Consider the following 27,657-nt stretch of genomic DNA (forward strand, 5'->3'; position numbering starts at 1 on the left):
CCCCCCCCCCCCCCCCCCCCAATGGCTACAGAAGTCTCGCCAATAATAGATCAGCAGCTCTCACGGTGCTCATCAGTTCCAATGGGGTGTAGTGGTTGATAATGGTACTGCACCCAGACAGGTCAGGATCCCAGGCTGGGAGGAGGTTATGGAAGACAGATCACTGGACAGGATAGGCTGGCAAAATGGCCTGTAGTGGGTCTCCACAGAAACTCCCTTTCTAGTGCTGGGTCACTTAATCACGGCCTGAGTACCTGACAACAAGTGAACAGAGAATCCCTACACTGCAGATAGAGGCCATTCAGCAATCAAGTCTGCATGGACTCTCCAAAAAGCGTCCCACCCTATCCCCGTAGCCCCACATTTACCTCGGCTAACCCACCAACCTCCACATCCCTGGATACTACAGGACAGATTTAGCACAGCTAATTCACCAAACCTGCACATCTTTGGATTATGGGTGGAAACTGGAGCACCCGGAGGAAACCCACACAGACACGGGGAGAATGTGTAAACTTCACACAAACAGTTGCCCACGGCTGGAATCAAACCCGGGTCTGTGGTGCTGTAAGGCAGCAGTGCTAACCACTGAGCTAACACCCTGAGCAGGAGACTGCTGTGAATATTCTATTTGGTCTCCCCAGGAGGCAGGGTGATGCCTTATTGTGGGTATTAATTGGTTGGATAAGCTCCTTTGTTAGCAATGCGATGGGAAGGGTTGGAAGGGGTCCTGGTTCAGGCTTAACTTTGGTGGGGGCCAGAGGTGGCAGGGTTCCCCATCTGTTATTGCTTCCACCTGATGAAATGCCCCCTACTGCCACAAAACGTGCCTTGCGTCAGGATATTAACTTCCCCTCCATTAACTCTGCTGCTTTGTCTTACACGCTGAGGTTTTCCTGTGTCTTTCCTTTCCATTTTGGGTGTAAAGTGTCTGCTGTATTTTGACAATTTGTGGCAATTGCGAGCTGATGTTGAGTGGGGGCGCTTCTCCTTTCTTTTCCAGGCCTTGATCCTGGTGAACAACAAAATCGGTACAGTGCATCCCAAGGCCTTCGCACCCCTGGTGAAGTTGCAGAGACTTTACTTGTCCAAGAACCTGCTGAAAGAAATCCCAGCTAACATACCTTCATCACTGCATGAACTTCGCATCCATGAGAATGAAATCACCAAAGTGAAGAAGAATGCATTTGACAATCTGTCACAGGTGTACGCCCTAGGTATGTCTTACTGCCTCCCTGAACTCTGATATTCGACATGACTCTGAGCCAATTCTAGTGAACCACCCCCTCCTTCCACTGGCACTGAATGTATTTTCTCTTCAGTTGACGATGATGGTTAAAAGGTTGGGAGTGATTAAGGGGTGGAGTTGGGCATAATCTCAGATGCTTAGTGCTCTCAATGTGAATTCCCAACTTTCTGCAGCTGCCACATTCCAGGAATTCTCTCAAAATCTTGCTGTTTTGTTTTAACTCCTCGGGTTAGTAATTAAAAGTCACAATACGACTCGCATCAGGATTCCCAATGGCCGCTCCCAGTAGGCAAGGCGCCGTGTTTGCAATGCAGATGGATAACATAATCCCATTGGAATCTCACAGAAACGTAAAAACCGAGAAAATAGGAGCAGGAGTAGGCCACTCGGCTCTTCAAACCTGCTGCTGCTCCACCAATCAACATGATGGCGGCTGATCATCCAACTCCAAACATGTTCCTACTTTTCTCCATAGTTTTTGATCCCTGTAGCCCCAAGTGCCACATATAACTACTTCTTGGAATCATACAATGCTTTGACATCAGCTGCTTTCTGTGGTCGTGGATTCCATAGGCTCACCACTCTCTGGGTGAAGAAATTTCCCCTCATCTCAATCCTAAATAGTTTACCCCATTAACCCTTAAACTATGACCCCTGTTTCTGGACTCCCATGTTTGCTGCACCTGCCCAGTCTAGCCCTGTTAGAATTTTATAGGATTCTATGAGATTACCGCTCATTCATCTGAACTCGAGTGAATATAATCCTGATTCAACTTCTCCTTGAATGTCAGTCCCACCATCCCAGCAGGTATTGTATTGTATTGGATGTATGTATGTATTGTAGCTTGAAGGCACTGTCAGGAAATCAATTGCTTTTTAATTCCAATATAGTATAATCCAGATAAAATATGCTGAAGGGACCCAGTGTTACCAAACTCAAGGGCAATCTGCTACAAAAGTTTGGGTTGAGTTTAAGGCACTGGATTTCATGCAAAGCTCATTTAACTCAGGGGCAGTTAGGTGAGACAGCTAGTTAATGATCCAGAATGATGCCAACAGCATCAGTCCAATTCCCACACCAACTGAGGGACTTTCCTTCTCAATCTCTTCCCTCACCTGAGCTGCAGGCTAAATCACCACCAGTTATCTCTCTCTAAAAAGACAGCAACCCCATAGCCAGGGGAGGCTATGGTAACTTTACCTTTTGTTTTCAGGATCACAATGCTATATGTTTTCTTTCTGAAAATCTTAGCTTTTTTTTTAATTCATTCAATGGATAAGGATGTTGCTAGCTGGGTCAGCATTTATCGCCTGTCCCGAGCTGCCCTTGAGAATTTGGTGGTGAGTTGCCTTCTTGAAACACTACAGTCCACTTGCTGTAGATTGACCCTCCGTTCAAGAGGGAATTGGAGGATTTTGACCCAGCGAGAGTGCAGGAACTGCAACATGTTTCAAGTCAGGATGGTGTATGGTTTGGAGGGGAGCTTGCAGGTGGTGGTGTTCTCATGCATCCGCTGTGCTTGTCCTTCTCAATGGAAGTGGTTGTGGGTTTGGAAGGTGCTGTCTCAGGATATTTGGTGAATTTCTGCAGTGCATATTGTAGATAGTACACACTACTGCTACTGAGTGGTGGGAATGGATGTTTATGGATGTGGTGCCGATCAAGCGAGCTGCATTGTCCTGGATGGCGTCAACCTTTATGAGTGTTGTTGGAGTTGCACTCATCCAGGCGAGTGGGGAGTATTCCATCACTCTCCTGACTTGTGGCTTGTAGATGGTGGGCAGGTTTTGGAGAGTCAGGAGGTGAGTTACTTGCTGCAGTGTTCCTAGCCTCTGACTTTCTCTTATAGTCATTGTGTTTATGTGGTGAGTCCAGTTGAGTTTCTGATGAATCCCAGGATGTTGACAGTAGGGGATTCACTGATGGTAACGCCATTGAATGTCAGGGGGCAGTGGTTAGATTGTCTCTTATTTGCATTTGTGTTTTTATTTATTTGTTGATGGGATGAGGATGTTGCTGGCTAGTCCATCCCTAATTTCCCAGAGGGCAGTTAAGAGTCAACCACATTGCTGTGGGTCTGAAGTCATATATAGATGAGACTTAGCTAAGCAATCCCACTTGCTGCTTATGCTGTTTGGCATGCAGCCGGAAATTAGTACTAGGGAGTAGAATTAGGTCAATTTGCACTTTGGAACTGCTCTGTATTCGGTAGGATCTCTGTCTCTCTTTCATGGTTATGTCTCTGCCAGGTGTACTTTGAGAGAGAGCATCCTATGTCCACTGGCGCACTCAAGGCCTTCTGTAGCTGGCGGACACCACAGGAGCTTGAGTACATTATCAATTACCAAAAAAGACACTTTGGTTTGACTTGGTTAATTGAAGTTTTGAATATTGGTTTTCAGTCGTGTGCCCCTTTCGTGCTGCTGACACCTTTCTCAATTGGCTTATTTGGTTCAATTTGGTTTCACTTGTTTTAATCTGATTAACTGCTAAGAGTGTGATTTAAAGGAATTTCAGTAAGATCAGAGCTGTTTGTGGTCTCAACCCCATAAATCCTTGACTCCCTTGGCTGTGAAAAGTCTATTGAATTCTGCCTTGAGTAAATTCAATGACCCAGCCTTCGCTGTTTCCCAGGAAAAGATAATTTTGTAGACTAGCAACCCTCTAAGAGAAAAAATACTCTCATCGCCATCTTAAAAGGAAAAATCCTTGTTGTTAAACTGAGTCTCCTAGCTCCAGGTGCAGAAGGCAACATCCTCCCAGTAGCCACTCTGTTAGGATTTTTGATCTTTCAAAAGAAACCATTTAAAGGAATTTTTTAAATGGGTTCATTCTCTGTACCCCAATTCCAAAATAATGTTCCAATCACCATTGTTTGAGGACAAGTACAATGAAAGCAAATTCCCACCCTGCTCGCCTTGACTATGATGGATGGAGGGTGGATACAGTCTGACAGGCCCCCTAAGCGGGAGTGGAGTCCAATCTTAAAGGCAGGGTCTGGAAATTTACCCATTGAACTGCTCGAACCCAGCCTGGTCTCACCGGCTGGCTCGTGGAAGAACTTCTCTGGTTCAAGAAATGTTCACCCACGTAGGAATCTTTAACAACCTCTGTCGCATCGCCTCTCATTCTCCTCCTCTCTGGAATAAAGAACAGTCTTCCTCATAATTCAACTGTTCTACATCCAGTGCTATCGGCCACCACTCGACTCCTTTACTGTCTTTCTTTGGGTAGAAGGAATTAAAAAAAAATTAACTTTGACTGAATGAACGGTGGAAGAACCTTAAGGAGCTGAATGGCCCCCTCATTCCCCTACAATCCTCCATCACCTGAATTTAGATTTTTATGATTCTACGTTCATTGTGCCCTCAATGTTGGTTCATCTTCACTAAGTCAAAACGCAAAGCACATTTAGGTTATATTTATATTAAAAATTGTGCCTTCTGATACTTTAAATAAATTATATAATTGGAATGTACTGCCTCAACAAGTGAAGGAAGCAGATTAAACAGTGAGTTTCAAAAGGGTATAAGGTGTAAATAAAGGTGCCTATGGTGTAGTGGTAATGTCACTGTGCTAGTACACATGCTAGTAGTCTGAAAACATGGCTTAGAATCCCATCCTGGCAAATACTGAAATGTTGGGATGGCATGGTGGCTCAGCAGTGAGCGCTGTTACCTCACAGCATCAGGGACCCAGGTTCAATTCCACTGTCGGGTGACTATCTGGGTGGGATTTGTATGTTGTCTGCGTGGGTTTCTACTGGGTGCTTTGGGTTTCCTCCCATAGTCCAAAAGACGTGCAGGTTAGGTGGACTGGCCATGCTAAGTTGCCCCACATCATCTGGGGATGTGCAGGCTAGGTGTGTCAGCCATGGGAAATGTGGGACTAGGGTGTGGGTGGGTGGGATGCTCTTTGGAGGGTCAACACAGTCTAGATGGGGCAAATGACCTCTTCCTGCACTGTGGGGATTCTAAATCCGAGGGAAAGGGGAAATTTGAAGGGCTGTGGGAAATAATCAGGGGAATGGGACAAATTCAGTCAGTTTTTCCACGCACTGTCGTGGGATTAATGGGCCGAGTGGTCTCATTCTGTGCTGTAAGACATGGTGATTCTAACATTTCTTTTCATTTTCTTCACCTCTAACCCAACAGAAATGGGCAGCAACCCTTTGAAAAATTCAGGTATTGACAGCGGTGCCTTTAATGGATTGAAAAAGCTTTCTTTCATTCGACTGTCAGATGCCTCACTCACAGACATTCCTAAAGGTAATGTGCAAATTAAACAGTTCAGATTGGCAAAGGAGCCCCTTTACCAAGCACAGTGGGACATGTGTGCCTTGCCAGACGCACACTGAGCTTGTGGTGTGGCAAACCGTAGGTGTGTCTGTAATCGATTAAGGACTTTGGCAAATCAATCAGAATTTATTAAGCCACGACCGCCAGAGAAGCTGGACTCGTTCTCCCTTAACTCATAGCAGACTGAGGTGGGGAGCTTCTAACGCTGTACAAAAGGATAAATCACTTTAATAACGTAAATAACGAGAGGCTGTTACTAACAGCAGGAGATGGATAACTGGAGAATATAGATTTAAGGTAATTGGCAAAAGTACCACAGTGGGAGATAAGGAGAATGTTTACTTTCACATCAAGTTCTCGTCATAGAATCATAGAGTCATACATCATGGAAACAGACCCTTTGGTCCAACTTGTCCAGGCTGACTAGATAGCCTAAATAAATCTAGTCCCATTTGCCAGCATTTGGCCCATATCCCTCTAAACCCTTCTTATTCATCTACCCATCCAGATGTCTTTTTTTAATGCTGTAACTGTACCAGCCTCCACCATTTCCTCTGGCAGCTCATTCCATATACGCACCAGCCTCTGTGTGTAAAAGTCGCACTTTACGTCACTTTTAGATCTTTTCCCTCTCACTTTTAACCTATGCCCCTCTAGTTTTGGACTCTCCCACCCTGGGGAAAAGACCTTGGCTATTAACCCTATCCATGCCCCTGCTGATTTTATAAACCTCTATGAGGCCACCCCTCAGCCTCTGATGCTCCAGGGAAAATAGCCCCAGCCTATTCAGCCTCTCCCTATAGTTCAAACCCTCCAACCCTGGCAACATCCTTGTAAATATTTTCTGAATGCTTTCAAGTTTCACAACATCCTTCCTATAACAGGGAGACTGGAATTGCACGCAGTATTCCAAAAATGGCCTGACCAATGTCCTGTACAGCTACAACATGACCTCCCAACTCCTATACTCAATACACTGACCAATAAAGGCAAGCATACCAAATGTCTTCTTCACAGTCCTGTCTACTTGGGACTCCACTTTCAAGGAACTGTGAACCTGCACTCTAGGGTCTATTTGTTCAGCAACGCTCCCCAGGACCTTACCATTAAGTGTATAAGTCCTGCCTTGATTTGCCTTTCCAAAATGCAGCACCTCACATTTATCTAAATTAAACTCTATCTGCCACTCCTCGGCCCATTGACCCATCTTGTCAAGATCCTGTTGTACTTTGAGGTAACTTTCTTCACTGTCCACTACACCTCCAATTTTAGTGTCACCTGCAAGCGTACTCACCATACCTCCTGTGTTCACATCCAAGTCATTTGTATAAATGACCAAAAGCAGTGGACCCAGCACTGATCCTTGTGACACACTGCTGGTCACAGCCCTGCAGCCTGAAAAGCAACTCTCCAACGAGAAGGGTCTAGACCCGAAACGTCAGCTTTCCTGCTCCTCTGATGCTGCTTGGTCTGCTGTGTTCATCCAGCTCTAAACTTTGTTATCTCTCTCCAACACTCCCTCTGTCTTCTATCTTTGAGCCAGTTCTGTATCCAATTGGCTCGTTCTCCCTGTTCCATATGGTCTAACCTTGCTAACCAGTCTATCATGTGATGTGCAATTTTTTCTGTTCATTCATATCATGTTGGTATTGCTAGGCTAGCATTTATTGCCCATCCCTAATTGCTCATGAGAAGGTTAGAGTATGATTCTAAAGAAACCATTTCTATATAATTTTGATTGTTTCATTGTCTCTCTTCTCCCCCTCCCCCCCACACACCATGTAATATTCCAAACACCAGTGTTTGAGGAACAGTCCATGAGGTATCTATGAAGAACAATCCATGGAGTGTAGCTACACCCTTTGTGCTGTTAGAGAGAGAGTTCCAGGATTTTGATCCAGTGACAGTATAGGATAGTGTAGGGCTAAGAGGTGAACTTGCAACTGGCAATGCATCCATGTATCTGCCGCCCTTGTCCCTCTAGGTAGGAGATGTTACAGGTTTGGACAGTGATGTCTGAGGAGCCTTGGTGAGTTGGAATGTGCTGGCAGAAGCAGATCTAACAATAATTATCAAGAAAAAAATGGATAGACACATTGAAAGGAAACATTTGGAGGTCTATGGGGAAAGCATAAATTAGAAAGCTCTTTCAGAGAGATAGCACGAGTACAATGAGCAGAATATCCCCCCTCCCCCTTAGTGCTGTATTACTATGATTATAACACTTCATCATGTAGTGAAGATAACTAATAGTGAATAAAATTACTTATGCCAATATTATTGGATAGATGATTAATAAACATTCTGATCCAATTGTCAATGTTATGTTTTAAAGTGGGCAATATTTTAAGTGGTTAACAGCATCAGAAAAATGCTGAGCAGAGGAATGAATTTGAACATTTTGAGCATTAGTTTTGAGAATGGTAATTTCTCACCTCGTATTTCTCCATGAGATGTTTGTACAGAGTTAATGGCATAATTTCTGATTTCACACTCTGAAAGTGACAATATGCATGTTGGGACATGTCAACAGATCCTTCAGGACTCCATTGCATGGAATGATAAGTGCAGGACTTTCAAATGATCCAGCTGTTGATAAATTGCTTAAATCGATGAGGGTGATTCAATGGTCCTGACAGTTCCCAGAAGGAAGGAACATACCTTGATGAATCATAGCCTTCCCTCCCACTGACTATCTGTGTTATATTCCCAGTGGTAAGCACTACATCCTGCAGGAGAGCAGGGTTGTGCAAGTACCTAGTCCCTGTGATATGTTAAGGCCGCAGAGAGTATCTGAACAAGCCTCGGTGATTTATGGTAACTCCCACATGATTATTTTGATCAATTTCTTTCTCCTTCCCCATGTCCACCCTCTACACCAGGTCTCCCAGTATCGTTGGCTGAAATTCATCTCGATGGCAACAAAATCAGTCGGGTCAAAGCTGATTCGCTGAAGGGTCTGAAGAATCTGGTCAGGTAAGTGAAGCTCACTGTCTGACAGTCTTTCTGTCTCTTTGATCTTGTCCAGTCTGATTAACCAACCCAGCTCTCTGCATTCCTCTGGTGTTTAATACTTCCTCAAATGTGTTAACTCTGATTTTAATCAGACCAGCATTGGAGGTTCTTCAGTTGCCTAGACCCTGCATCAACGTAAACATTTATTCCTTTCAACTCCAACACACCATGGTAGCGCTGTGTACAATCTACAGGATGAACTGTAGCAACTCAGCAAGTGTCCTTCGATAAAACATCCGCAAACTTGTGACCTGTACTACCTAGAAAGACAAAACAGTGGGTGTAAGGGGACACCATCATCTACAAGACCATCTGCAATTCACACATCATCCTGACTTGGAACCACATCACTGTTCACTCACTGTCAGAAGTCACACGACACTAGGTTATAGTCCGAGATAGCAAGAACTGCAGATGCTGGAGGCAGAGACAACACAGTGTGGAGTTGGAGGAGCACAGCAGGACAGGGCAGCATCAGAGCAGCAGGAAAGTTGATGTTTCTTTTGAAGAAGGGTCCCGACCTGAAATGTCAACTTTCCTGCCCCTCTGATGCTGCCTGGTCTGCTGTGTTCCTCCAGCTGTACACTTTGGTGTCCAGGTTATAGTCCATCATGTTTATTTGAAATCATAAGCTTTCAGAACGCTGCTCATTCAGCATTCCACCTGACAAAGGATCAGCACTCCGCAGGAAGCCTTACCTGTCAAAGTATTAATTGCCCTTGAACTGAACGGTTTACTGAGCCATTTCAGAAGGCAGTTGAGATTCATCCACATTGCTGTGGATCTGGAGTCACACGTAGGCCAGACCAGACAAACATGGTGGATTTCCATCCCTATAGGACATTAGTGAACCAGACGGGTTTTAAACAACAAGGTGCAGGGCTGGATGAACACAGCAGGCCAAGCAGCATCATAGGAGCAGAGAGGCTGACGTTTCGGGCCTAGACCCTTTTTAAACAACAATTGATGGTGGTTAGATAGGTGTTATTGAACTAGCTTTTAATTTCAGGTAGAATTCAAATTACATTATTTGCCACAGTGGGATTCAAACCCGAGGCTTTGGGATTGATAGCCCACTGACATTGCTAGTGTGCCATCATCTGCAGCCTGGGAGGTGATGGAACCCTCTTCACACCAGGTCCTAAGGCTCTGGCTGGGCTTAGGCAAGAATGAAAATCCCCAGAGAAGAAACAAAACACTGTGGTTGCTGGAAATCTGAAATAAAAGCAGAAAAAAAATTGCAGATGTAATGTTTTGGAGAAGAAATGCAGGAGGCTCCAAGGAAAAATCTTTTTCGTGTTGAGTGATAATGACCTGGAACTCACTGCCTACAAGGATGGAGTAAGCAGAGAGAATCAATTAGTTCAAAAATTACTTCAAAAGAAAATTGATTGAGCCCTTTGATAGAATTAAACCTGCAGGGCTACAGGGATAGAGCAGTAAGGTGTGGGGCTGCCTGGATTGCTTACAGCATAGACTTGATGGGCTGAATAGCCATTCTGTACAGTAATGACACTGTATTTCTATGTAGGCAGCTTCTGTGGACAGAGAGACAAAGTTGATATTTCAGGACAATGGACAATTTTTCTAAAAAAAACAAACCTGAAACGTTAACTTTGTTTCCCTCTCCATAGATGCTGCTGTTTCCAGCATATTCTTCCTCCTCATTATTAATGACAGTGGCTTATTAGTTATCAGCTTCAGACCTTCTGATCTGATTTTCTCCTACCATTGCAGACTGGGCTTGAGTTTCAATGAGATTAACAGTGTGGATAATGGCTCATTGGACAACACACCGTACCTGAGGGAACTTCACATGGACAACAACTCACTCCGAAAAGTGCCGGCCGGCTTGGCTGACCATCGGTTCATCCAGGTACGTAAGTAAATGGCATGTCCAACAGTGATAGATTTGTTTTGGTGATCCCATGTTTAATCTGTTTGTGTTCTTTGTATTTTTTTTTATTAGACTTAATTTTTAAGAGGAACATTAAAAGAACAATTTCTTCACTTGAACCAGGTACACTTTCCATAGCAGTGCCTTGGCCAATCCAAGCCCACTTACCAACATCCTTTCCTCATGCAGCACAAATTACTGTTCCCTGTGAAATTTGCCATTCTTGCATTTGTCCTGTTGGAGGCAAGGTGAAATGCTTTGATAGTGCTTCTCCAGTTTTCATTAATACTCATTTCTTAGAATATTAACTCTCAAGATACGAGGGCCACATGCAACTGTTGGGATTTATTCTCTATCCTGAGTTAAGAAATAGGAGTAAGGAGTAGGCCATTCGACTCCTCGTATCTGCTTCGCCATTCAACATGATCATGGCTTCAACTCCACATTCCCAGCCACTCCTCAGGGCTGTCCTAGCATTGCAACTGAGTGGTTTGTTGGGCCATTTCATGGGATATTAAATGCAGGCAAGTGGAACTAATTTAGCTTGGGAAACCTGGTTGGGATGGGCGAGTTGTATTGAAGGGTCTGTTTCTGTACTGTATTACTCTGTAATTCAGTGACTCAAACCTATTGCTGTGGAAGCACGTGTAGATTGAGTAAGGAGAGCAGCTTTTCTTCCAAAGTGGGGACAGCTGGGCTCATGCAATAGGGCAGCTTCAGTCATTTCTACTGCTCCCAACTGTTCTTATTCCTGGATTCCTTAAAATGTACCTCGGTGTTTCCATACCAGTGACTAAGGATCTTAAAAGATCTTCCCCCTGAAGTTGTGGATTAATTCTTTGAGCTGGTGTCAGCTATCACACAGCAGGTAGAATGGTTCCAGGGATGGCTCTGTTACACGGATAGGCTGGAGAAACTGGGTTGTTGTCCTTGGAGAAGAAAGGGTGCAGACTGTATCCAACAATCCTTTGCTTCAAAACTCACGACACTGTCCAAAATTAGTTGTGATTCTGCAATTGGACATTTGCTGGATAATCCTGAGTGTACAAAGAAATACATTGACATCTAACTTAGGGTTGTCCATCAGGTTCCCAGTGTGACACACATTCATGGACTGGAAATTATAAATACTAATACACAGGCCCTGCTGTTTGCAGACCCAAAGAACGTGTATACACACTATATGTGTTTCAACTCAGCAAAATGGGTGACAGCCATTCACTGGTTTATTTCTCAAGGTAATGTATTGCCCAATCAAAATTGTTAGAAAAGGCGTTAGAAAAGTCCTGGAGGTCTCCAGCACAGAAAAAAAAGGCCATTCAGCCCAAAAAGTCTGTGCCAGTCACAAACAAACATTTAAACACATGTCATTATTTCGCTGTCATTGCTGGTTATGGAAGCAAATTGTGCATCTTGAAGGACAACATTTCAGGGAAAAGACACGTTGAGTTAGTACTGTGGGGATGTTTAAAGAAGTGCTGTTTCTTTTCTGTTTTGCTAATTGCTGTCCTTGCCAACATTTCCCTTTACCCCCTGCAGGTGGTTTATCTCCATAACAACTTGATCGCGGCAGTGGGTGTGAATGACTTCTGCGGGCTTGATTACTACGCCAAGAAGAACCTGTACTCGGGGATTAGTCTCTTCAATAACCCCGTCCCATACTGGGAGATCCAGCCAGTCACTTTCCGCTGTGCCACAAACCGTGCAGCCATTCAGCTCGGCAACTTTAAGTAAAACCTTTCCCAGTCGGTGAGGAGGAGAATTCGCATGCAGTGCTGAGTACCCCTCATACAGTTTAAAGCAATAAAAAAATTAATAAAACCAAACATTCCCAAGAGCTGCTCGGAGTTGCAAGCGTACAGCTGACCAAACAGAAAAGGTGCTACTAAAATACCTTCATTATCTTCCTGACCTAAATATAGAAACGAGCATACCTGCAAGCTTTCATTTCCCATCTGTACACTTATTCCCTAACGCCGAGAGGCGCTAGTACGTTCCATGATCCAAATGAAACCTCCCATCAGCCAGTAATTTATTATCCATCGCTTACCATGACCTGTCGGGCCCACCCTGTGGCTAATCATTCCTTGTCCACCCTCCGAGGGAGGTGTATTGCTTTCTAAGTGACAACCCTCTGCCAAATTATTTTAACAATTCCTCAGAAATGCTTCTTGCCTGGTTCCTGGTGAAAGCCTTTGTGTGTTGGGTGGGGTGGGGGAGGCAAGGGGAAGAGGCAGTCTGATTGATTGAAGTGTGTGGCTCTCCCATTCTTTGCAAACTGTATGTATCATAAGCAGCATGTTGGTGCTCATCTGGTTAAAGTGAGAACTATACAAAAATATATCATCAGCTCCAGTCCTGGTCTCCTCGCATTCAATCTTTTCTACAACAACTTGTGTTTATAGAGCACCTCTAACGTAATGAAGTATCTCAAGGCACCTCACAGCATCATTATAAAACAAAATGCAAAGAAAAGCTACATTAGGTGCTATTGGGGGAGATGACCAAGAGCTTGGTCAAAGAGGTAGGTCTTAAATAGAGTCTTCAAGGAGGGAGGTAAAGCAGAGAGGCAGGAAGTTGGTAGGTTGGCTCCTATAGACATTTGAAGATATCCAGTGGTAGAGCAGCTAAAATTAAAGAGGATGAAGAAGTCAAAATGGGATGAGTGCAGACCTTGAGGGAAAATAACAGATAGGGACAGGCGAAGCCATGGAGAGACCTGAAAGCAATGATACCAGTGTTAACATTACTTCATCTGTGTAGATGAACAAGGATAGGGACATTGCAAAAGTGACCAGGACCTGAAGGGTCTGTTTCCATGCTGTATGACTCTATGACTCGGTGTGAATTAATTCACAGGTAGAGAGTTCCGAATTATGGAGGATGGAACATGGAAGACATGAGTATGAGGAGGGTGAATGTGTTTAGAGTTGGCAAACCTACGACTTGTGACAACATTGGGATCTTGCTGAAGTTAAACAATAGGCTTTCGTTCGCAGTCTGTTTCCTGAAGAGATTGAGTCTACCTGGTTGCTGGATGGGAAAGTCTAAGGTTTTTATGTATTCATTCATGGGATGTAGGTGTTGTTGGCCGAGCTAGCATTTTTTGCCCATCCCTAACTGTATCACAGAATTATTATGGAGTACTGGATCTATTGTCTACTCTGACTCTATTAGTTAATCTCCTTAAGAAGGTTGTGGTGAGCTGTTGTTTGTTTAATTTGCTGAGGGAGTCCAAATTGCAATGAAAACATGCACATGTGCATGGTGTATTCTAGAGCTACACACTGTAATCATAGAATCCCGACAGTGTGGAAGCAGACCCTTTGGCCCATCAAGTCCACACTGCTCCTCCAAACAGAATCCCACCCAGACACACCACATCCTATCCTTGTAATGGTGCATTTCCCATGGCTAATCCACCTACTTTGCACACCTTTGGACTGTGGGAGGAAACCAGAGTACCCAAAGGAAACTCGCACAAACACGGGGAGAATGTGCAAACTCCACACCAACAGTTGCCCAAAGGTGGAATCAAACCCGGGTCGCTGGCGCTGTGAGGCAGAAGCACTAACCACTGATCCACTGTGCCACTATAACAGAAGAGGCTCTGGTGACCTTCCAATCACTTGGCCAACGAGGAATCTCTCCCCCTTGTACTATGTGCCTTTGGTGTGTTGTGGAAGGATTGACAATGGCCTAGTGGTATTATCGCTGGACTGTTAATCCAGAGACCCAGATAATGTTCTGGGGACCCAGGTTCGAATCCCACCACAGCAGATGGTGGAATTTGAATTCAATAAATATCTGGAATTAAGAATTGAATGATGACCATGAATCCATTGTTGATTGTCAGGTAAAACCCATCTGGGTCACTAATGCCCTTTAGGGAATGAAGCTGCCACCCTTACCTGGTCTGGCCTACATGTGACTTCAGACCCACAGCAATGTGGTTGACACTTAACTGCCCTCTGGGCAATTAGGGATGGGCAATAAATACTGCCTAGCCACCCTCATCCTGTGAATGAATAAAGGAAAAAAAAAGCACCTTCCTTGGCCATCAAATCCTGGACTGGGTCTCAAACCTGGAGCTTCTGGCCTTGAGGCAGGAATGTTACCCACTGTGCCATCTCTCTAAAGTGCAAGGTAGAAAGTCCCAACTGGGTGTCATCACCAACAATTGAGGAGCGGAAGGTGGGGAGGGGTGGTATTGAGGGAGTTGGCTGTAAGGAGCAGACGTTGCTGGGCCTGGGGAGGACCAACTGCATGGGGACGATGTGGGATGCGTTGACTGAAGGGGTGTGATTCCATTGTGGGAGTGTGTTCTGCCTCACAGCAATATGTATCATTAGGTCACATGACACAACGATAACATCATACGCATGACCCTTAAAGGTACATTTTGCATCTACTTTGAGACAGAACACAACAGGGAGAGAATGCTTTAGGCAGCGCTGATTACTCAATCACAGCGAGGCAGACATCACACAAGGAGAGATAGTGATGGGGGATTTACTAGCAGAGGACTACATCCCCTGACCTCCCAGCAGTGCTGGAAGAGCTCTCTCCTCTGCTGCATTCAGCAGCTCCCACCTCAGTTACTGTTTCTCGTGCCTTTCAAAACCCAGGCTAATGTTGTTCATTTTAAACGGCTGTCAAAATCTGACGAGGCGTAGCTTGATTGAATATAACACTAGAGGAGCCTCTCTGGACCTGTTTACTCAGATAGAAGTTACTGGAAAACCTCAGCGGGTCTGGCAGCATCTGTGAAGAAAAAAATCAGAGCTTTGGGTCTGGTGACCTGTCCTCTGAGGAAGGACCCGAAACGTTAACTTTGTTCCTGATTTACAGCATCTGCAGTTCTTTCAGTTTCTGTTTACTCAGATGTCCAGAAACCAGACATTGGCGTATTAATGGTGAATTGGGAGTCAGACTTTGCTTTTTGTTAATGATTTAATCCTTTGACCCCTTCTCTACTACCGTACAGGATATGATTTTGTAGAAGGGCCTCAAATGTTGGTTCAGATTTAACAAGGTCTCTCAGATTGAGCCACACCCTAAATATAAGTGCAAGAGGAAGGAGACAGGTTCCAACACTAGATGACCTCCCCTCAGAAGGGACCATTGTTCCACTTTGCGTTAATACTCAGGGCTGGCTGCCACCTCTGCCCCATTGGTCTCTGTGATAAGTAGGCTTGAACACAAGGAAGAATTTGGTGGGGGGGGATGCGGGAAATGGTCAGAATTTTAGGCCCAAGCTCCTACCACAGATAATAGGAGCAGGAGTAGGCTATTTGGCTCTTCGAGCCTGCTCTCCCATTCAATATGATCATGATTGTTCATCCAACCCTCTGCCAGTTGAGGGCCATACAAGAAATAGTTGGCTGAGGCTCCTGGGGCAGAGTGGGAGTGAGCCATAACTCCACATTGATGGGGGCAGGCCTGTAGTCAGAGGCTTTCTGATACTTCTCCTCATTTCCATCACTAATTCATTCAGTTTGAGGGAGCAGAAAGTCTTGCTCTAAGTTAAGAAAAGCTCAGTGTTTATTCTTAGAACATAGGACACAGAGCAGTACAGCACCGTACAGGCCCTTCGGCCCACGATGTTGTGCCGAACTTTTACCCTAAACCTAAGGTCTATCTAACCTCCACCGCCACCTTATACTAGCATCCATATGCCTATCTAATAGCCGCTTAAATGCCCCTAATGAGACCGACTCCACTACCCTCTCCGGTTCTTATTCATTCATTCATGGGATGTGGGCATCACTGGATATGCCAACACTTAAGCCAATCCATAATTGGTGCTGGTGAGTTGCCTTGATTCCTGAACCACTGCGGTATATGTAGTGTTGGTCCCTAATGTGCTGTTGGGAAGGGGGTTACAGGATTTCAGGAGATACTTATTCATGAGTCCTCTGGGTTTAACCATTATGCTATCTCTCATAACGTGAACACCGAGACTTACAGACAATAAGTATCAGGGGTTTTACTTGAGGAACAACTAAATAAATCACAACTTGATGACAGACAATGGAATAGTCTGGGCTAAAGCTGGTTAACTAAAGACTTCCATGATGAATTACAAAGCACTTTTCCAGATGTAACTGGTGCCTTTATACATATATATCATATGGTATAATGTACACTGATCTCATCACTTAACTCTCTGAAACAGCCCTGCTTGCCAGATCATTGATCTATGCAGTATCACATCAACTATATTTACTCTAAATGAAAAAGGGTGAGAGGAATCTTCATTCAAGTTCTTACAATAATGTAAGATTCTGATGGGATTGAGGTCAGCCTGTTCACATTGAATGGACTGCACACAAACAGGCCTCAGTGAGCTCCAGACGAGACACTTCTTGGCCAACTCAGCATAGATAATTTCTAATCAAACTGTAAGCAACACCTCTGGAGCAGGTAGGACTTGAACCTGATTTTCTTGGATCAGAAGTTGGGACACTGCCACTGCAACACAAGGAAAACCCCCCACACCTCCCCACAACCCCCACCCCTCCCCACCACATCTGCCCTAACCAAGTCAGCATGTTCAATGGATTTAACAATGAACATTGGACTCATGGGCCACCGGTACAAAGGCTAGATGGTTTTTCTCATAGGATTATGAATACTTTGGAACTAACTCCAAAGATTACGGGAGGGGGTGAATTGCTACTTCGAAAAATGAGATCAATCCATACTGATGCTGAAGGGGAATCTGTGGGTGAGAGAGCTATCTCCAGTAAGGGGGGGGGGTTCAGTGATTAGCCCTGCTACCTCACAGTGCCAGGGACCTGGGTTCAATTCCACCCTCAGGCGACTGTCTGTGTGGTGTTTGCACATTCTCCCCGTGTCTGCGAGAGTTTCTACCACATGCTCTGGTTTCCTCCCATAGTCCAAAACGTGCAGGTTAGGTGTGTTGGCCATACCAAATTGCCCTTAGTGTCCAGGGATGTGCAGGTTGGGTGGATTAGCCATTGGAATAGCAGGGATACAGGTCTGGGTGGGATGCTGTTTGGAGAGTTAGTGTGGAATCGATGGGCCTAATGGCCTGCTTCCGCACTGTAATATTCTGTGACAGCAGGATTTGAAGCTTCTATGGAAGAAAGGCCTACTGCTCCTCCTTGTAGGATGCTCTGTGACATTAGTACTGAATGTATGAAAAGGTTAGGAAATTCTTCCATTCACTTCTTTAACACAAGTTCTTTACCCAGAAAGATCGAGTAAGAAAGTAGACGCAAAACTCCTGAACATGTTCGTTATGAGAATCAGTCAGTATCAACTCATACCAAGGTATCAGCTGTTAGTACCAGTCCCTGGGTGAGGCTCCCCAATATATCATGATTTCAGGCAGGATATCCTAAATGGTCAAACCCCTGAGTGAGTAGGAGATAGTAAGGACTGAATATGCTGGAAGTCAGAGTCGATAAAATGTGGAGCTAGAGGAGCACAACTGGTTAGACAGCATCGGAGGAGCAGGAAAGTCAACATTTTGGGTCTGGACCCTTCATCACAAGTCCTGATGAAGGGTCCAGACCCAAAACATCAACTTTCCTGCTCCACAGATACTCTCTGACCTGCTGTGCTCCTCCAGCTTCACATTTTATCGAAACCCCTGACTGAGGAGGGATAGACTGGCTCCCCTTGGATGGAACCAGGTTAGTGTAAAAAGAATCCTCTCTTGGAGCTGCATTTCTCTCAGATCGAATGAGTGTTAACCAGGATTTCATAAGTTAACAAAGGAGTTGAGTCTATTAGTTGTTAAACACAAGAAGATATCATAATGCAAAGCACTCCTCAAAGCCTGTCCGCCATCTACAAGGCACAAGTCAGGAGTGTGATGGAATACTCCCCACTTGTCTGGATGAGTACAGCCCCAACAACACTCAAGAAGCTTCACACCATCCAGGACAAAGCAGCCCACTTGATTAGTACCACATCCACAAGCATCCACTCCCTCCATCACCGACGCTCAGTAGCAGCAGTGTGTACTATCTACAAGATGCACTGCAGAAATTCACCAAACATCCTTGGATCCCACTTTTGAAAACCATAGCCGCTGCCATCTGGAAGGACAAAGGCAGAATGTACATGAGAACAACAGCAACTGCAAGTCCCCTCCAAGCCACACACTATCCTAGCTTGGAAATATATCCTCGTTCCTTCAGTGTCACTGGGTCAAAACCCTGGAACTCCCTACCTAAGGGCATAGTGAGTCAACCTGCAACACATGGACTGCAGCGGTTTGAGAAGGCAGCTCACCACCACCTTCTCAAGGGCAATTAGGGATGGGCAAAAAATGCTGGCTCAGCCAGTGATGGCTACATCCCACTAATGAATTAAAAGCAACACACACGTAGATTGGAAATCAGAGGTGAGTTCAAAAGATAAAAGTTAAAAATGAAATTCAAATCAGTCTGTGAGGTCAGTGAAGTGCAAATGATGAACTTTTGTAGCCATTTCATTGTGATACTGCTAACGTTGATACTGCTGTTAAGCAACTGATTTCAAGATTCTTGGCTTTGCAGGTTAACGGAGATTCTTTAGTCCTGCTTACTTTCAATGATGACTGGCTTGCAGAGCCAGAACGATCTCGTTACCTTTTACCTGCATTGTAGGTGTGTTTAACGGCTGGCTGCAAGCTGTGACCTTCACAGCATAGAGTCCACACATTACTATGTCAGGTCACAAATATATGACACATACCATTGGATTCTGAAACTTCTTTAGTACATTCCAGGAAGGGTAAAAACACAAGCATGTGTTTTGACTCAAAACCCCAGTCTGGAGTTTAACCCACAGGAGATGTTTTCCTGCTGAGAGGAGGTAATTAGATTGCCTGGAATTTCTACATTTTGACATTTCTTTCTCTTTGAAGCTTCCATGGCCCCTACTATATGTAACATTCCATGATTCACACTGGGAATCTTTCTGTAGACTGTGAATTAACTGCTTCACAGTTACAATATCACCCGGGACTGGCTTGCAGTCTGTTTAAAAACAAAAACACGCATCATATCCAAAAGTTCAATACGTCCTCATTAATTCAAGACTCTGATCCATTGTCATGACATAGTTGTGAGGTAATGTGCTATCTCTATTTGCAAACCAAGTCATTCTCAGTTCAATAGGTGATAATGAATAAATAAATGTAAGTACAAGTTAAATCTGCTTCCTCCCTTTTGATGAAATTGACCCTTCTTCAATGCAGAGTTCCCATACAAATTCCTTTACTGTGTTTTGAAACATTACAAACCCACTCCAATTGCTATACCCCTTATTATTATTTTGCACTAATGTTTGACAAATGTCCATTATTTGTTGCGGCACTGAAGGAAGAAGTTTGACAATGCCACAAACTTCGTTTGGCCTGCTTTGAACTCCATCTCAATAACCCCTCTGCCTGAAGAAATGAGACCTCATTCCTGAGCCGATGCCATCACCAATAAACTTTTCTTAAAACCACACATTCTGTCTTCTCTGATGTTCTGTCACAATGGCCCACATGTGTCCAGGGAAAACCAGATTATCAGAGCTGGAGGCATGTTTTTCACTAACTCATTTCCTCTGGCAAATGTTGGATGTGACAATCATTCTTGGCTAGGGAATTGAAATCTTATTTTTCTGCTGAGGTTTTTTTTCCATTTGAATCCTACAGTACCTTTTTTAAGTCCAAAGAAAGGATGGAATCTAGAAGAATCTTTGGTCAGCCTCGTTGGAGCGGAACCCATCTGACACACAGTGTCTTTGGCACAAGCTTTCCTTCTCTAGTCCAATCTCAAGATGTCCAAAAGTACTTTACAGCCAATAAAGCACTTCAGAAGAACAAGCCCTGTTACAATGTAGGAAACACATTCTGCACCCAGCAGGATCCCACAGTTAGCAACGAGATAATCAGTTGGCTGAGGGACAAATACAAGGAAAACACTTCTTGGAGGAGACATCATTGAGTGGAGGTTTGATTGCAGTGTGCAAAACAATGAGGGATCTGGAAGGAGTAGTGGGGTAGAAGCTGTTCCCATCAGTGATTGAGAATCAAAGGGCACAAATGTAAGCTTTTGGTATGGCTGCATTTGCTACCACCAGAGCATCTTACGTCATGCACTGCTAAAATTTGCAAATACACATCTCAACATGTTTGGGTTCAGATTTAAAAGGGATGTGGCTTGTGAACAGGCCGAGGGGAACGGGGCAGGGAGGAGGATACGGTAGACCAGGGGGATGCGTGGGTAGACAGGGTGGGACAGGACTGGGAGAAGGCAGGATATAAGTGTGGAGAGGGAGATTGGGATCTGGAGTGGGTGGAGATCAGAATGGGGAAGTGAAGTAGAGCGAGACTTGGAGAAGGGAGGAGAACAGGTCAGTGGGGATGGAAGACTCTTCCCCATAACACCTTCTCCTTCCCAGTCCCATATCCCCTCTACATCCACCCACCCACCTTGTGTCCTCTCATTTACCCCTGGCCCTCAGCCACTGGACCCCATTCTCTTCCTCATCCCCGATTGAACTCCATTTTAATAATGCACTTCTTTGTTGCCCAAGCACAGTGTAGCCTTTGTACATTTTATGCGATGATCTTGCCAGTATGGCCTTGCGCACACATGTATTTCTGGGTTAAGATACATACACATTTGTCTACGTGTTGTGGGTGTCAGCAGACACTGCCATTTGGCAAATACAGCACTGGAGATATGACAAACACTTGCACCCAGCCAGTTGTGACGGTCTGGAATGCACTGTTGAAGAGTGTAGTGGAGGCAGGTTCAACTGAGGCCTTCAGAAGGGAATCGGATCATTAGATGGAAAGGAAAACAATTGCAGGGAGAAGGCAGGCATGAGGTGCATGGCTCCATCACAGGGCCAGCGCAGACCCGTCTGGCTAAATGAGCTGGATCTGTATTGCAACCATTGTATGAAATAGTGCCACATCCAAATCTGTGAATGCTCAATTAACTTTGGTTATATTACACATAACATTTGGGGTATCCTTGTTGCAAGTTTGCTATTGAGTTCCTCTCTTCTATAACTTGCCTTTCCTTGAAGGAAGGATTTACGAACTCATTAACACTAGAAAGGCTGCACATGATCACATGACCATCTTTATACCCGAACTTCATGGAGTGTCGGAGATTAGCGGTCTCTGGTTCTAGCAACCCATGAGGGGTTCATCCACCCACAACTAATGTGAATATTCAACGGGGATTTTTCAACTCAGAATTCCTCGCTGGAGTTATGGTTGCACTCAATCGGGCTACTTCTAGCACAGTTCTGACTCAGCGTTTGAAACAGCCAATAGCCACAGTCTGGCTCCAGCATTGAGTAGATGAGTATGGTGTGTACTTCCATGATGCATGACAAATCTCATGTAGTATCTTTCTAAAGAAGCTGCTCAGTGCCACTAAAGTGTGGCTTGTGGGCCTCACAGGGTTTTGATCCCTGAAGATATCTGCACCTCCCAGTTGTCATCCCAAATTCCTTCCAACTCTTGTCACGTAAGTGACTTGAATACAGAAGTCTAGGCAGATGCTGTCGTGCAGCACTGAGGGAATGTGGCACCGTCTTCATATTGGACACAAACCAAAGCTCCCTCTTCTCTCTCAAGTGGAGGCACAAGATCCAATGTTTACCATTTGAAGAAGAGGAAGAAAGTTCTCCCAAATTTCATTCCTCAACCAACTTTACAAAGATAGATAATTAATTATTACCACACTGCCATTTGTGAGATCATGTAGTATTCAAATTCATAGAAGCATTATGGTGTAGAAGGAGGCCACTCAGTTCATCATGTTGCACCAGCTCTTCGAAGTAGTATCATTACCCAGTTCCAATCTTCTGCTTTGTGCCCATATCCTCGTACATTATTTCTATTAAAATAATTGCCCAATGCCATCTTGATTGATCAACTGAACCTTCCTCTACTACACATTCACACTTATTGTACTAAGGAAAGGATAAGTGGATTGCTGCCTTGTTACTTGATGAGGGACATCCCAGCACCCAGAAACATGCATTGCGTTGAGGATAAAACAGAAGGCAGTATTCTTCATTCCCCACTCTCTTCATGCATTAGGAGAGGCGGTGGTGTAGTTGTAAATTATTAACTGGGCTAATGATCTCCGAGCATGAGTTAAAATCCCACCACAGCATCTGGAACTTAAATTCAATGAGTAAAGTGAAAACCAAACACATTAACCATGACCATACCAACTAGCATTGATTGTTCACAAATGCCATTTAGGGAAAGAAATCTGCCAAACAATATGTGACTCCACATCCACATTCACAAGCAACTCAGTTTAAGAGCAATCAGGGCTGGGAAACAAAACCAAGCCTTGCCACAGTTCATGAAAATAATGAAGGAAAACCAAGGCAAGATGGTCTCCAAAAGTCAGCCTGAGAAACGAGTGAGGCCACTTTTAAAACATCCTCAACTCAGCGTTAACTTGTGGATTGATCAGGTAGGGGCAGCCTGATAGACCCAGATCCCACGCCAAATTTCAGCCTTCCCAAAAGTGCATTGCTGGAATTCAATCTCCTTCCAAACGGAAGTATTGTTACTATTCAATTAGCCTCAGTATTAGTTATTATATAATTGAAATGTTAGATGTTTAATTAATTCAAAATCCTTTTTTTTTGCCTGGTACCCCTGCATATATCAACATCTCTTTCAAAGTTAAGTAAACAAGAACAGAAGCAGGAGTGGAGCATGTGGCACCCCAAACTTGTTCTGGTAATTGATACAATCATGACTGATCCTGCGCTACTACTGCTTGATTGGAACCACATCCACAAACATCCACTCCCTCCACTATTGACACTCAGTAGCAGCAGTGTGTACCATCTACAAGATGCACTGCAGAAATTCACAAAGATCCTTAGACAGCACCTCCTAAAACCATGACCATTTCCATCTGGAAGGACAAAGGCAGCAGATACATGGGAACACCACCACCTGCGAGCTCCTCTCCAAGCTACTCACCATCCTGACTTGGAAATATATCACTGTTCCTTCACTGTCGCTGGGTCAAAATCCTGAAATCACCCCCAAGGATATTGTAGATCAATCTACAGCACATGGACTGCAGTGGTTCAAGAAAGCAGCTCATCATCACCATCTCAAGGTCAATAAATACTTTCCTATCCATTCCCCACAATCTCTTGATTCCCTGATAGACCAAAACTATTTTAACAATGGAGAATCCACAATCCTAGAATCCTACAAAACAGAGAATTCCAAAGATATGAAGTCCTTGAGTGAACTAATTTCTCCTCATCTCAGTCCTAAATAATCAGCCCCTTATCCTGAGACTCTGCCCCCCTGCAATTAGTCTGTTCCCACTCCTCTATCGAAGTCAGAAGTCACATAACACCAGGTTATAGTCAAACAGATTTATTTGAAATCACAAGCTTTTGCAGCGCTGCTCCTTTGGCAGGTGAAGTGGAGGGAAACACACAGGCGCAGAATGTATATACAGAGAGACAATGGCGAGTTAACTCTGTGCATACAAATTCTGTGCCTGTGTGCTTCCCTCCACTTCATTTGACAAAGGAGCAGCGCTCCGAAAGCTTGTGATTTCAAATAAACCTGTTGGACTATAACCTGGTGTTATGTGACTTCTGGCTTTGTCCACTCCAGTCCAACACCGGCTCCTCCACATCATATCACCCCTATCAGGCAGTGAATTTCAGTTGTAATAATTCTATGTGGAAAAAAATCCTCAGTTCCCACTTGGCCCTGTTTACCAATCATCTTAAAGCAGCAACAGCCCTGACAGAGAAATGTTTTTACCTGCTCCACTCAAATCTTCATAAACCTGGATGCTTCTATTGTATCTCACTTTAACCTTCTCTGCTTGGGAAATCAATGATTGAATTTGAACCAGTTATGGGGTAGAGACCTTGTCTTCTGCAGTTTGTCTTTTCTTGATCAGACAGTGCATTTTCTGTGTCCTCCTATAATATGCATCAGCGAACTATTAATAACTGATTAACATCAGTATATTACCTTCAACATATTTAACAGCCAAGAACAGTTAACTTTGTGACACATCTAAATACAGCTCTAGCCAATTTTCACTCAAGACTCTAAAAAATGAGGAAAGGCCACCACCTTTCGCCACAATTTCTCATCCATTTTGTATTCTTTGGATGGAGAAACCCATTCTTAACATTAAAAGTTTCCAAACCAAGCTGCACAGAAATCTACATTAGTAGAATTTCTGTTTACCTTAATGCAATGTGCTTGCACTTCTCCTGTAGAAACACTTTTTACTTACACATTGCAGCTTGGCCAGATCCAAGAATTGGGATCTTCCAAATTGGGCCCAGACTAATGTTGGACTTTACACAGTTAAAATTACAAATTCTGCCATTGCAGATTGAGAATGCGCTGTTTAATGTGTACCCAACGAGGTGACCCACCTATCTCTCATCATATGCCCAGTTACTGGGAGGGGCTTTCTGGGGGGGCAAGTTAGAGGGATACTAGGCTCCAGTGCTAGATAGATCCCTCCAATTCTATTACCGACCCAAGCATTGCCCTGCAACTGCTGGCTTAGGTATCAAGTTGCTAAGCTTGCTGCAGTGGATTCCTGGGTTCGAAACTTCTAGCTTCATTGTTTGGAATCGCCGTTATGCTAAAGATTGCCCTCGTTCTCTCATCTCCAAAGAAAATCGTCATTCATTTGTCAACGGGTAAGTGCAGGGTTGAGATGTCACTGGGTGGGCAGCAGATATTAATAGCTTCTCAAGTAGAGTGTGGGCAGCAGATCGACTCACTAATGAATGCATGACTACAATGTTACCACAGACCGTGACAGGGTGGCCTTGAGGGGTAGCCTCGCCTGCTGGAGGTGTTGAGATTCAATGGCACACTATGAGCTGACAGTGATTGCGGCTCAGTGGATCGAGGTCTCAACTTCACAGCAAAGGAGTCTGAGTTCAAGTCACCCACCCCAAACCTGAATCCAAAAGTCCAGATCAATACTTCAATGTCGTTCTAGGGTATGCTCTCTCTAGATGAAGCACTAAATAGAAGTCAGGTGGATATAAAAATGTATTGGAAAGTCAAACCAAGGTAGGACTTATTGGAAAGGCAAACCAAGGTAGGGCTTACACAGTAAGTGGTAAGGTCCTGAGGAGTGTTGTGGAACAGAGGGACTTAGGACTACAAGAACATAGCTCGTTGAAAGCAGCATCACAGGTAGACAGGGTGGTGAAGGTAGCACTTAACATGCTGGCCTTCATCGGTCGAGGTACTGAGTATAGGAGTTGGGACATTATGTTACAGCTGTATAAGTCATTGATGAGGCCACAGTCGGAGTATTGTGTACTGTTTTGGTCACCCTGTTATGGGAAAAATATAGTTAAACTGGAAAGCTTGCAAAGAAGATTTTTGAGGATGTTGCCAGGACTAGTAGGCCTGGGTTATAGAGAGATGTTGGCCAAGATAAGACTTTATTCCTTGGAAGGTAGGAGAATGAGGGGTGACCTTATTGAGGTGTATAAAATCATGAGGGGCACAGATGGGATGAATGCAGATAGTCTTTTTCCCAGGGATGGGGAATTGAAAATGAGAGGACATAGGTTTAAAGTGAGAGGGGAAAGATTTAAGAAGGACCTGAGGGTGACTTCTTCACACAGAGAGTGATGTGTATATAGAATGGGCTGCCGGATAAAGTGGCTGAGGCAGACACAATAGCAACATTTAAAAAATAGAGATAACATAGTATGGAGCTGGAGGAACAAACCAGGCCAGGCAGCATCAGAGAGCAGGAAAGTTGACGTTTCGGGTTGGGACCCTTCTTCAGAAATGGGGAGGGGGAAGGGGGCTCTGAAATAAATAGAGAGAGGAGGGGTGGGGCTGGGGAAGGTAGGTGGGATGGTGATAGGTGAGTGCAGGTCAGGAGTGGTGGGGATTGGTCAGTGAGGTGGAAGGGGCAGATAGGTGGGAGAGAAGATGGACAGGTTGTGTCAGATCAAGGAGACGGGGATGAGAGGGAGACTTGGACATGGGGAAGAGGCCTGTGGTGGGGAGATTTTAAAGCTGGTGAATTCCAAGTTTAGGCCATCGGGCTGTAGGCTCCCAAGGCGGAAAGAGAGGTGCTGCTCCTCCAGTTTGCGGGTGGTGTCATTATGACACTGGAGGAGGCCCAGGATGGACATGTCACCCAGGGAGTGGGAGGGGGGAGTTAAAATGGTTCGCAACCAAAAGGTGTTGTCATTTGTCGCGTACAGAGCGCAGATGCTCTACAAAACGGTCTCTGAGCCTCCGCTTGGTCTCACTGATGTACAGGAGGCCACATCGGGAGCAGCGGATACAGTAGACAAAGTTGGAGGATGTACAGGTGAATCCCTGTCTGATGTGGAAGGTTTGTTTTGTGCCTTGAATGGAGGTGAGGGGGAAGGTGTAGGGGCAGGTGTAGCACTTCCTGCAGTTCCAGGGAAAGGTGCTGGGGGTGGTGGGGCTAGTGGGAGTGTGGAGCGGACGAGGGAGTCACAAAGTGAGCAGTCCCTACAAAAGGCAGATGGGGTGGGGAGGGAAATATCTCTTTGGTTGTGGGGTCGAATTGTAGGTGGCGGAAGTGGCAGAAAATGATACGTTGGATGTGGAGGTTGGTGGGGTGATATGTGAGGACACGAGGTATTCTGTCTTTGCTTTTGTTGAGGGGAGGGGATGTGAGGGCAGAGGTGTGGGAAATGCAAGAGATGTGTTTCAGGACATTTTCAGGAGGCGGGATGTTGCGGTCCGTGAAATAGGAGGTCATCTGGGATGTATGAGGGAAGAGAGAGAGAGAGTGTGTGTGTGTTTGTGTGTGTGTAGTGAGTGTGTGTGTCTGTGTGTAGTGAGTGTGTGTGTGTGTGTGAGTGTGTGTGTGTCTGTGTGTGTGTGTGTGTAGTGAGTGTGTGTGAGTGTAGTGAGTGTGTGTGTGTGTAGTGAGTGTGTGTGTGTGTGTGTAGTGAGTGTGTGTGTGTGTGTGTGTGTAGTGAGTGAGTGTGTGTGTGTTTGCGTGTGTAGTGAGTGTGTGTGTGTGTCTGTGTGTGTGTGTGTGTGTCTGTGTGTGTGTGTAGTGAGTGTGTGTGAGTGTTGTGTGTGTGTGTGTAGTGAGTGTGTGTGTGTGTATGTGTAGTGAGTGTGTGTGTGTGTGTTTGTGTGTGTGTGTGTAGTCAGTGTGTATGTGTGTGTGTAGTG

The 27,657-nt window shown here is 44.7% G+C and overlaps 1 protein-coding gene across 2 annotated transcripts in view; it reads left to right on the plus strand.

Annotated features, from left to right (window-relative positions):
* dcn (decorin) overlaps positions 1-12,815 on the plus strand; it is a 65,759-nt gene extending 52,944 nt beyond the window's left edge. For both annotated transcript variants that reach the window (XM_048607630.1, XM_048607631.1), the window contains exons 4-8: positions 1,004-1,217; positions 5,405-5,518; positions 8,431-8,524; positions 10,301-10,439; positions 12,000-12,815. In XM_048607630.1, the coding sequence (XP_048463587.1) occupies positions 1,004-1,217; positions 5,405-5,518; positions 8,431-8,524; positions 10,301-10,439; positions 12,000-12,194 (756 nt within the window). In that variant the 3' untranslated portion in view covers positions 12,195-12,815. The remainder of the gene's footprint in view (positions 1-1,003; positions 1,218-5,404; positions 5,519-8,430; positions 8,525-10,300; positions 10,440-11,999) is intronic.
* The last annotated feature ends 14,842 nt before the right edge of the window (positions 12,816-27,657 follow it).

Source organism: Rhincodon typus, chromosome 18 (assembly GCF_021869965.1).
Source record: "Rhincodon typus isolate 14 chromosome 18, sRhiTyp1.1, whole genome shotgun sequence".
In the NCBI taxonomy this organism is placed as follows: Eukaryota; Metazoa; Chordata; class Chondrichthyes; order Orectolobiformes; family Rhincodontidae; genus Rhincodon; species Rhincodon typus.